Source organism: Polypterus senegalus, chromosome 17 (genome assembly GCF_016835505.1).
Source record: "Polypterus senegalus isolate Bchr_013 chromosome 17, ASM1683550v1, whole genome shotgun sequence".
NCBI lineage: Eukaryota > Metazoa > Chordata > Cladistia > Polypteriformes > Polypteridae > Polypterus > Polypterus senegalus.
The window spans coordinates 10,899,607-10,912,364 of NC_053170.1; the positions used below are offsets into that span (position 1 = coordinate 10,899,607).

The following is a 12,758-nucleotide window of genomic DNA, read 5'->3' on the forward strand; positions in this document are numbered from 1 at the left end:
TTTGCTAATGAACTATTTCTACTAGCTGATTATTTTACTTTTTTTCTGTAGGTGAAAGGATGGTGTGGAATTTAATGCCATATACAACCAAAGACTTCTCTATTCGGTCTCTGGCTGATCGAATTAGTGACCTGAATCATCTACTGTTTCTGTATCCTGACAGACCAAAAGATGATGTCTTCTCCAAATACTACACCCCACCCCTTTGTAAGATGAGTTTGTTTACCGTTCTTAAACATATGTTAAGTTTACATTTTATAAGCAAAACCGGAAGATTTCCATTTTTAGGAAATGTTTATGTAATACTTGCAGTAATTTTGGAAACTGCTTGTATTTATATCATAAGAGTACATTTGCTGCTTTCTTTCCTATAATATTCTGAAAGAAGCATTTAACATGTGAAAAGTGACTTATGGAATAACCATTCCCTACATACACTTTATTCACAAGTTTAACAGTTTTATTTGGTTCTCAGCCTTGGTAAATGACAACTAAACCTTAAAACAGACTGAATAATAGATGGAATACTGTGACACATTACTTAGGATATTTGATTTTTTGTAGATGTAATGGACAACTTAGACTCTGTGTGAGACTGATACAAATAACTTTATCTGCAAATATTGCAGTTGTAGAAATATCTATGAATTTAACATGTAGGTTATTTTGGATTAAACATACAGTACCCTAGATATCTATAAAAGTATAAATGAAATGCTAGCCTGCATACTTGAGAACTAAAGCTTTTACTACTCTCTCTTACCACCCAATTTAACTCCTAATCACAAACTAGCACAGCTCAAACCCTGGCCTGGTCACTAACTGTTGTGTAGTTTCTGTATTCTCCCTGTGTCGGAATCAGTTTTTTTCCAGGCTCACCCCTTTAAATCCCACAATCCAAAAACAAATGTGAGGTTAATTGATGACTTTACCCTGTATAAGTGATTGTGCCCTGCAATGGATTTAGTGACACATCCAGGGCTGTTTCCTTCATTGTTTGGTTTGCTGCTGTGATAGACGTGATTGAGAAGTTCTGAAGGTGGAGAAATAAAGTGATTACAGTTTTGGCTTAATAAAATTTGTTTGTTTCAAGGAGTATAGTGTGTAGAGACCTCTTAAACTTTAGAATGCAGTTTTCAATTTGAAACTGTACATTTGTATATGTATGTTTCTTGTCTTTAAAAAGTTTCCACTGTGTGCAGATATGTTCCTTCATAATAGTTCTCATTCTGTTTTGCATTGTGGTGACAGACCTTGTCACTGGCTTTGGGGTTTTTATTGTGTGTGTGTGTTTTTATATATATATATATATACACACACACAGTGCATTCGGAAAGTATTCACAGCACATCACTTTTTCCACATTTTGTTATGCTACAGCCTTATTCCAAAATGGATTAAATTCATTTTTTTCCTCAGGATGCTACACACAACACCCCATAATGACAACATGACAAAAGTTTACTTGAGGTTTTTGCAAATTTATAAAACATAAAAAATTTTAGAAAGCACATGTACATAAGTATTCACAGCCTTTGCCATGAAGCTCAAAATTTAGCTCAGGTGAAACCTGTTTCCCCTGATCATCCTTGAGATGTTTCTGCAGCTTCATTGGAGTCCACCTGTGGTAAATTCAGTTGATTGGACATGATTTGAAAAGGCACACACCTGTCTATATAAGGTCCCACAGTTGACAGTTCATGTCAGAGCACAAACCAAGCATGAAGTCAAAGGAATTGTCTGTAGACAGGATTGTCTCGAGGCACAAATCTGGGGAAGGTTACAGAATAATTTCTGCTGCTTTGAAGGTTTCAATGAGCACAGTGGTCTCAATCATCCGTAAGTGGAAGACGTTCGAAACCACCAGGACTCTTCCTAGAGCTGGCCGGCCATCTAAATTGAGCGATCGGGGGAGAAGGGCCTTAGTCAGGGAGGTGACCAAGAACCCGATGGTCACTCTGTCAGAGCTCCAGAGGTCCTCTGTGGAGAGAGGAGAACCTTCCAGAAGGACAACAATCCATCAATCAGGCCTGTATGGTAGAGTGGCCAGACGGAAGCCACTCCTTAGTAAAAGGCACATGGCAGCCAGCCTGGAGTTTGCCAAAAGGCATCTGAAGGACTCTCATACCATGAGAAACAAAATTATCTGGTCTGAAGAGACAAAGATTGAACTCTTTGGTGGGAATGCCAGGCGTCACGTGTGGAGGAAACCAGGCACCGTTCATCACCAGGCCAATACCATCCCTACAGTGAATCATGGTGGTGGCAGCATCATGCTGTGGGGATTTTTTTCAGCGGCAGGAACTGGGAGACTAGTCAGGATAAAGGGAAAGATGACTGCAGCAATGAAACACAGACATCCTGAATGAAAACCTGCTCCAGAGCGCTCTTGACCGCAGACCGGGGTAAAAGTTCATCTTTCAGCAGGACAACGACCCTAAGTACACAGCCAAGATATCAAAGGAGTGGCTTCAGGACAACTCTGTGTATGTCCTTGAGTGGCCCAGCCTGAGCCCAGACTTGAATTCGATTGAACATCTCTGGAGAGATCTTAAAATGGCTGCGCACCGACGCTTCCCATCCAACCTGATGGAGCTTGAGAGGTGCTGCAAAGAGGAATGGGCTGAAACTGGCCAAGGATAGGTGTGCCAAGCTTGTGGCATCATATTCAAAAAGACTTGAGGCTGTAATTGATGCCAAAGGTGCATCGGCAAAGTATTGAGCAAAGGCTGTGAATACTTATGTACATGTGATTTCTCAGTTTTTTTATTTTTAATAAATTTGCAAAAACCTCAAGTAAACTTTTGTCACGTTGTCATTATGGGGTGTTGTGTGTAGCATTCTGAGGAAAAAAATAAATTTAATCCATTTTGGAATAAGGCTGTAACATAACAAAATGTGGAAAAAGTGATGTGCTGTAAATACTTTCCGGATGCACTGTGTGTGTGTGTGTGTGTGTATATGTGTGTATATATATATATATATATATATATATATATATATATATATATATATATATATATACACACACACATACACACTGGGTGAGCCAAAAAGAAGTACCATATTTCAAACATTTATTCTACAAAAAGCTACAAGATAAAATAAATTTATTTACGACACAAGATGTATGACTCATTCAGCCATTTTAAGGGGAATAGCGTTAATTTCGTGGCAAATAGAGTCCTTAAGGGCTTCAGGGTTTTGAGGTCGGTGTGTGTATACCTTCGACTTGCAATAACCTCACAATAAGAAATCGCATGAAGCAAGATCAGGTGGAACATGAAGACCACCTGACATTGCCGTGCATGGCTTTTAGCTTCCCCAGAAACATCTCCCGCAAAACTTGAATTGCTGTCTGCGCCATAGGTGCTGTTGCTCCATCCTGTTGAAACTAGGCATCCACCACATCCATTTCCTCCAGTTGAGGCCGCAAAAACATCTGTAGCATTTCAATGTAACGTTCCGAAGCGACGTTACTCAACCAAGTCCAATAGCGAAAGGTTTTACTTATTTACTCAACCATTCAAATGGAATTGTGCCTCGTTGCTGCACATGACAGTGGCATCTCGATGAACGGTTTGCACACAACTGTCTACGGCTCATCCAGTCTCTTTGTGAGTTCCTGCACTACCATCGTTTTGGATGGTTGGAAATTATAGGTCCTCTTGCAAAATCCTCCTCAAAGATGTGTTGGAAATACCTAAGGCAGAAACAGGTTTGCACTCTGAACGTCTAGGAGACTGCAAAATTGATGCTCTTACAGCTTGGATGTTTTCAGGCATTCGTACATTCTGAGGACAATCTGTAGATTTTCTGTGCAGTGTTGTTACCCATCTGTCTAAATTTAGCCACCCACTAAAGAATTGTTTTCTGATTTGGGACATCACCGTTAGGAGAAATGCTGAGGTGCGTTCGGAAGGCGTGTTGCATAGTGATGATGGATTCGTTGTTTTTGAAGAATGCTTCAACAGCAGAAGCATGGTGTGCACTAGATCAGTGCATGTTGCTGACTGAAAACTACAAGGGATTGCCTATCAAAGGACCCCTAACCCACTCAGCTGCCTCTACATCCTGCAATGACCTTGAGAAGTGTGGTACTTCATTTTAGCTCACCTTGTATTTACACACACATTTTTTTACATTGATCGTCTCAGATTCTAAACTTATAATATATTAAAGAAAATATTTTTCTCTTTGGTCTACAAAAGAGTGCACATTATGCCAAGAAAAAAGACACTACTTGAAAACCTTTCAGCACTTTGCAAAAAATAAAACTTTAAAATTGTGACATTTATGTATTTATATGCTTTCTAAATATATTCTTACTTTACTCATATGCAGTGTGTCACCTTACCATCTAACCCTATTTCTTAATGGTATGCAACTATGTAGGAAAAGGGTGACTCACCTGTTATCACTTAATTGATGACAATAATTCCTCCCTTTCCTCAGTGAGATCTTTCAGTATGGTATAGATTTTCTCAAAGCAAACCAAACTGAAAAGCGTGCACTCCAAACAAGTTAGAGATGTTATTCAAAAGAGGCAAAAAATCTGTGGAAAACTTGGAAGATCATTTCAAGGGCAGTTGAAAAAAATATATAAAATGAAAATATGAATGAATAAATGAAATGCCAAAAATGCTAAATAAGAATAAATCAATATACACTTAAATAATACAGATGTTCAAATAATAGATAAAGCAAAGGTACATTGTCTAGGTCAGGCTGCCCCTGTGAACTCCCCGCCAGACAAGAATGATACTTTCAGAAAGGGTATAATAATGCCAAATGTTACTTTGACTGATTTGCAGAAATCCGTGACTGCGATTGGGGTGGATGTTCATAGTTCAGAATTTGAAGAGTGACAAGGAAGAAGCACTGGACGGAATTTACAAAATGTCTCTTGGGAGATCCTGTCTTGTGGTCTGATGAGACTGAAGTGATACTTTCTGGTTTGAACACTAATACCAGGCATTCACAGTGCAATTTTTAGAAATCGTGGTCAAGAAGACGACTGTCCGTGCATGATAGAGTAGTCACTCACATCTATGCTTGAACTGTATGAGCATGTTTGGCCTTCTTGACATGACATTGGCCATTTAGTTGGATGTGTGTTTCTATATGAAAGTTATCTTTTTCAAATTAAAAAGGTGAAAATAAGCATGACAATAATACCCAATGTACTGCGGTCGTTGCACAATGAATTTCACGAAATTTGATGATGACTTCAGAAAAATGTGTCATCAGACTTCTTACAGTACAAAACAGCCAACAGAAAATTCTCCTATTACAGAAATTCTTCAGATTGTACGATAGCCCAGTTGTAAGATGCAATCAGACACTGCATCCCCTCTCATGCTGGACATGAAATGATGGGCAGTGAAGCTGAAATTTGAGCTGTCTTAAAAGATCAATTGCTAACTGCAGATCAGGCTTCAAATCTTGCCAAAATTATTGAAATGCTGGTGCCATAACCTTTTAAAAATGTTTTTTTCAGTATGTTATCTGTACTACTATAGTGTACGTCTTTAACATACACAAACACTGAATTCAGAAAGTGTTCACAGCCCAGTTTATTTTGTGGCCTTTTGCTGTTTAAAATAATATTTTCCTTCACCAAGCAGCACTTGGTATCATAAATCGTAAACAGGATTTTAGAAATGAAAATCTCACAATGACACAATTATTCAGACCCTTTACTCAGTACTTAGTTAAAATACCTTAGGCAGTCATTACAGCCTAGAGTCTTCTTTGGTTTGACATAACAAGTTTTACACACGTGGATGTGGAGATTTTCTGCCATTCTTCTCTGCAGATCCTTTCAAGCTCGGTCAGGTTGTATAGAGACCATCTATGGATAGCTATTTTCAGATATCTACAGAGATGTTCGATTAGGTCTGGTTGGGCAACTCAAGTACATTCCCAGAGTTTTCCTAAAGGAATTTCTGTGTTGTGTGTGCTTTGTTCTTAGGGTCATTGTCCTGTTGGAAGGTAAGACTTCAGCCCAGTCTGAGGTCTAGTGGGCTCTGTAGCAGGTTTTCATTGAAGATATCTCTATACTTTGCATTTTTTCAGATTTTGCTCAGCTCTGTCTATTTTCAAAAATCAATAAAGGCTGCAAAGAAACTCTGTTAATATTCGTGTTTACGCTCCATGAGAACCCTCAGTGCCAGGAAGCGTTCGATGGTAGGCTACTTAGGCATAAAACCAGTTTGTTCCTGTCACTGGTAGGTGAGCAAGTGATCACGGATACTATTGAGGACGACCCTAGCAAGGACCTTACCTGGCACCGAGAGCAGTGTTATCCCCTGTAGTTGCTGCAATCCAGGCGATCACCCTTCCCTTTCCAGATAGGGACAAGAAGTCCCGTTTTCCAGTCTGTTGGGATGATGCCAGTCTCCCAAATGGAAGCAAAGATTGCTTGCAATACCAGGAGGACAACCTTACCACCAGCCTGGAGAAGTTCACCCCGGAAAACCACAGATCCCTGCAGCTTTTTCCCCCCTCAGCTGGTTCACCACCTGTGCAATCGCAGTGAGATTGGGTGGTTCTCAGCTAATTGAAGGATCAGCATCAAGAACCGTGGACCCAGAGATACAAACGTCCTAGCCGGAGGATCAGCTTTGAACAACTGCTCAAAGTAGCCAGCCCAGCGGGTCACAAATTGCGGTGTCATCCGTAAGGACCATTCCATCAGCAGCCCTGACTGCAACTTTCTGAGGAACAGATTCAGATGTGTGTAATGCTTTTATTCCTCTGTAAGCAAGACGTGGGTCGCTAGACCACAGATGGTGTGTCACTAGCTCACAGATTCCTCTAACAAATGCATCTTTATCTGCCCTCAGAGCCCTCGCAGCCGTCGTCCTTGGTTCCTGGTACAGACCAGAGTTGCCATTGAGCCGTGCGCTGCGACTCCTTTCAATGATATCCAGGTTACCCTGCGAGATGAAATGCTTCCTTCTGGAAAAACCAGTAACACCAACACAACCGGAAGGTTTCCCACATCTCATTAGGATTGGCAGTCGTACCCAGATCTGAAAGTTCCTCACACATATTGCATACAAACTCATTAGAAACAGCCTGGTCTTGGAGTCTGGCTAAGTCCAGGCTCATTTTCCTAGTAGGTGGTAACCTACTGGACCTAAGCTGGCTCCTAGGTTCTAAGAGTAGCAACAACAAGTCTGTTGTCATAATTCACAAACCGGGCACTTCTGTAGACCCTGCAGTTTTGCAAGAGCCTCCAGCTTTTGCCCATTAAGATGTGATCAATCTCCTTCACCGCACCACCAGTATTGGAGTACCAAGTCCAATCATGTGGTTCAGGGTGCTGGAACCAGGGTCCAGCGATTCGCAGCCCCTGACCTTTTGCAATGTCAAGGAACATGGAGCCACTTTCACCACGGTCACCAGATCCATGGAGACCGAGACAATCCTCATAGCTAGCCCTGTCCGTGCCAGTGATTGCATTGAAGTCACCCATGACCAGAGGAGTGTCACCTCGTGGGCACCCAGCAACCACAGAGCGAAGCTGCAAATAAAATGTCTCCCTCACCAAGACATCACTCACCGCGGTCGGAGCATACACTGAGACAACAGACAAGGCACCAAGGGAATGCCGTAATCTGAGTCCAGTAATACACTTTTTGAAAGGAGTGACATTGGACACCATCGGAAGAAGCCAATCCGCTACAGCAACAGTGGCCAACGCCTCAGCACCACACCAGTTCCAATCTCCAACAGACCAGACCCTATTGCCTCTCCAGCAGGGATGGGGCTCCCGAGGGCTTTCCCCCATCCCATTCATGATGTGAGCAGCCTTCCTATGGGTGGCCGCAGCAGAGTTGCTCCTGTGGAGAGCAAAGAGGAGTCCTTTCTGTAGTCTCTGAGCTTTGTGAAATCACTCAGGAACCTTAAGTGATTCAGGATATTTTCTGTAGCCTTTCCCAATTGAATTGACCATAAGGGGGCTGCAAGGAAGGGGTTAAAGCATCTGAATGATTTTTTAATAGAATGGGATGCACCTGTGCCAGGTTTCAAGTGTCATAATGAAATGTTTGAATACTGTGACATTTCAATGCTTTATTTTAGCAAATTTTAAGAATAATAAATGTTGTTTAATTTGGGGAAAAATGTGTTTAAATGATTTTAGCACATGGCTTCAACATAGCAAAATGTGAACAAAGTGAAGGGGTCTGAATCCTCTCTGAATCCATTGTGTGTGTATATGTGTGTTATTGATTGTATTTTTTTGTATTCTTTTTAATTTGCATAGTTTCTGAAGCGTTTGTCTTTTGGTTATGTGCATTATGTACTACCAGCAAATAAGCAGCGAATTTTGTGTGTACTGCATAGTGACTTTAATTTATCTTCTTATTTAAATTTGGGATTTGCAGTCCCATAATTAACCTTATTGGCCCAAGTTCAGACATCATGTCATGAAGAAACACTGTTTTAGTATAGTACATTATTAACTAGAGCCAGAGATTATTTCTACCCTCATCAAGCAGTAAGCAGGAAATAACCCTGGATGAGAGATCAGTCAGTTGAAGGACATGTATGCAGGGGGTCCTCAGGTTACGACACTGTAGTTCCGTTCCTACAACAATGATGTAACCCGAATTTTGGTGTGAGTTGAAACATACCCTAGCCTAAATCACTTACCTATCCTAACACATTTGCAAAATCATAATCTATAAATAAAAACACAACTAAGCCACAGAAAAAGGAAAAGTACATACATATAATGTACTGTACACTGTACTGTAGTAACAGAAAAATGAGTGAAAAAAAAATCCTTACCTTTTATTCCTTCTATCATCTCAATTTTTAAAAGTTTTTATGGGAGTGAGCATTGTAAACTTGAAACGTATGTCGAGACGTTGCAACCCGAGGACCCCCTGTACATGTAATGTGTGCCCAATAGTTTAACCTATTAACTTAACATAAACATTTTAGTTATCTCTGAGGAAATTGACTTGCACACAGGGAGAATCTGTAAATTTGTCTCGATGGTTAGACTGATTACTGAACTAAGTACCACTGAGCTGTGTAGCAAAACATATATTATCATAAATCAATGTGTAAATTAGTGTTACTTTACTGTATTATGGCAAATAGCTTATATATAATGAAAACTGACAGGTAGGGTTGCTGGCTGTAAATTGCCACTCTACTTATTTGTGTTTGTTTTGTTTTTTTAAAACAGCTAAAGCAGTTGATGGATATGTGAAACCGCAGATCAAACAAGTGGTACCAGAGTAAGTCTTCATAAGAAGCTATATTTCTGTTTTGCCTTGAAGCATCATTTATTTTTTATCTTAATGCATTCCAGCAATTTAACATGCATTAATGCTTGTAACAAAAGGATTCTTTTTAAATTTAGGATAAGTATGCCATTTTTCAGCCACGCTTGCATCTGAGAGTGTTAGATAAAAAGTAGGCTATCTATAGCTCTTGTCAGATATTATCAGTACTGTAATAGCAGTAGGGATTGGCTGCAGTCATGTGCTGGCTGTTTGGCATTCTTTTTGACATCGCATCAGGATGTGAGATGGTAGGCATTGCAGTGTGGAGTATGTTTCATGTTAGTAGTTTCAAATATCAGTGCTGCAACTTGCTATTAACATACACTGGAAACTGTGCAACGGACCAAGTGTAGAATTCTTTTACTTGTTGTACTACAGACATACCACCCCATAAAGTTATTCTGGTATTGAAACTTGAGCATGCATCATCTTGAACAACTAAAATAGCTTTTCTTAACTGCATCGTTTTTAGAAAATGTTTCTTAGAGGTTATTGTGAAACTTAGTATGAAGATGCCATGAAAAGTGCAACTGTTGTAGTAAGATAATACACACTTATATTATGACAATCGTCAAAGCAGTAATTGGATTAGATAATAAAGCAAAATGAAGAATATAGTAAATAAAATGTCATCTTTCTCTAGGTGTTTTAAGTATGTTTAAAAATGATCTTACTTTCCCTGCCAGATAAAGCATACTTTAAAAAAAATTGAACAGTGCCTTAGGGAATTTCGAATTGTTTTAGATTTTTGAAAGCAAAGCAGCAAGTCATATGTTCATTCAGACGTCCCACCCAGGCAGAGTGACAGACATTTCAGGCTGAAACTGGTTGATGCTGAATTTAATCAGTGTTTAGAGTGTCATAAACGCTGACAGACAATGGGAGAAATGCAAAGCATGTGCTGTAAACAATCTATGCTTTATGTTACTGTTTTAATGTACTGAGATGATCTTTTGAGCTTCCTACTAAAGTTATTTCACTTATTTTAATGAACATAGGTTTGCTGATATCAAAACTGTAATGTTGTTCATATTAACAAAGTTAGGTGTATAACCAGTCACCTTTAAAAATAATTTAGTGAGTGCTTTTTGCTTTTTTCCCTTCTTAAAATGATATTTATGTTGTGTTTTGCTATATGTATGCAATCTCAAGATACAGATCAATACTTTCATTTTTCAAGGAAAAAAGCAAAGTATTCCATAAGTATTAAGGCTTTCTTTTATAATGGGACTGTGGTAGCCTTTAGTTCTATTATAAAGCACAAGTGTGGGCTAGCTATTTTTAAATGTATAAAATATGCCTCACTTTGGAATGTTATATATTCAAGTGTAGTCTAATTAATTAATTCCTAGTCATAGAAACAAACAAATTGTTTGTCGGTTGCCATTGTATTATTGTGGGGTGATCGGAGCTTTATAGATTTGTTATGGGTTGGCCTGCTCCCATCAATCTTAAGCTTAGGGGCTAGCTTATATTTCACACTCAGAATGCATACATGCACACATCATGGCTGCTGCATGTTCCCAGCGTTCTTTTGCTGTGTCCTCTAATCACATTGTCAGAAATTAATGTGAAGCGTGTGCAGGTTGCATTACCAACAAAAATATGGGTGTGCAAGGTTTAGAGCGTGATGTCAGCATCATTGTTTACTAAAAACATGTGACACAAGGCCTGCAGCTCCAACTGGATCAATCTGCGTGCTTTGATGTTTGATAAATGGTTTGATGCGGTGAAGCAAATCATTAAACTTAAATCCTGACATGCGAATGTCTTGTGCTTTTCTTCATCCATTTCTCACAATTGCGATATAAGCTTCACATATTCTCCATCATAGTGACACGTTACATTTAAAGATATCGCATACTGACATCCTGTGTCACTGTTTCCAGCTTTTTTTTCTCTCCACCTTCGCAGCAGCAACTCATTTCTAACAGCTTTCTTCTTTCAACTTGCAACACAGCGAAACCAGATGTTGTTTTCAGCCTCTGATGATTTCTCCCTCTTGACACCTGGTGGAATCCTCCATATTTACTTAAATTACGCATGCAAGTATAGACAGTACACTGCTTGCTTAGCAGTAGCATCCTCAAGTTCATGTGTTGCGTAGCGTTAAGTATATTCTTGGACTAACACATTTCAAATGCATGTATATACTTTAACCAAATTTGAGTAATGCCAGTACAGCCTATTTAGTCTTTAGTTCTCTGAAAAAGAACACCCTAGCTTTGGTTTAAGGATACCAAATGGGAGTTTTCTTGAAACTTGGGGTAGATGAGCCTTATTTATTGCCATTTACCAACTGTTTGCAACTGTTTCCCATGCTGCTCACTGTTGTGGTGTGTCGTCTCAACCACTAACCTTGTGGGAGTGAAATGGCAATCTGCCCACACTAGGTGACTTTTCTTCTACTATATTACCTCAACCACTCAAGATATGCAGACAACGTATAGACATTTAAATCAATAATTTATTGGCAGAAATGGATAATAGCAAAGCATGGGCATACATCCTTGATGAATGTATGCCCTTATTTCAAAGCCCATTATAAATGTTGAAAGGCAGTATCCAAAGGTGTATCTCTGTTAAGGAGATGAGGTACAACACCTGCACCTGCACTTGTTATTACCCAGAAGTCAAGCTGATAAATGGATAGTGTCTCTTGGGTCCAGCTGGATAGAGTCTCTCTCACCCTCAGCCAGTCTGTCCATTTTTCACCAAGTGTGGTTCGGGACCCCGTGATGATGATCACCAAAAACTGACAAAAAGTTGCAACCATGAAAGTGTGTGCAAAAAAACCTTCTCTTGTCAAGAGTGTGTGTTTGTACTGTATCCCGTTTTTCACAGTTGGGTACATTCCACCGCCTCTGATTTACAGAGTAACTTGTCTGTTATATGTGTATACAAAATAATAAACCAGAATAAAAAGCAGGCTACCACAGTCATTGGCCTATTTATGAAATATCTATGAGAAAAAGTCTATTCACAGTCAAACTCTTAGTTCACTGAAACTTGACTGAACAGCATAAAGCAATTCACTATATTTTTATGCAAATATCTGCAGTCACAAAATGGCAATTTTTCTGGTACAACTATGAAAACTGGAGCTTTAACAGCAAACGTACATAAATATACATGTGATTACAGCCACTGGTCTCACGGCTACTTCTGTAGCTTCCTTGATCTGGTTAGAACATTTAATGCTATTAATTAAAACATTCAATCCTGTAAGGTTTGTAGTCCAGAAACTTCCTTAATTTTGGTCAGTTGTGGAAAGTGAATTTGGCAAGCTAGACATTCAAGTCCAACATCCTTACCACTTTGTTAAATGAATTAATTTATTTTTACTAAGTATAGCTCTTTGCTTAAGTGCAGTTATTATTCTATCCTGGTCTTCCAGACCTACAGTGGTGTGAAAAACTATTTGCCCCCTTCCTGATTTCTTATTCTTTT

General features: G+C 39.3%; 1 protein-coding gene across 1 annotated transcript in view; it reads left to right on the top strand.

Annotated features, from left to right (window-relative positions):
* stat5a (signal transducer and activator of transcription 5a) overlaps nt 1-12,758 on the top strand; it is a 74,881-nt gene that overhangs the window by 50,531 nt on the left and 11,592 nt on the right. The window contains exons 15-16 of the mRNA XM_039740705.1: nt 52-207; nt 9,209-9,260. Of these exons, the coding sequence (XP_039596639.1) occupies nt 52-207; nt 9,209-9,260 (208 nt within the window). The remainder of the gene's footprint in view (nt 1-51; nt 208-9,208; nt 9,261-12,758) is intronic.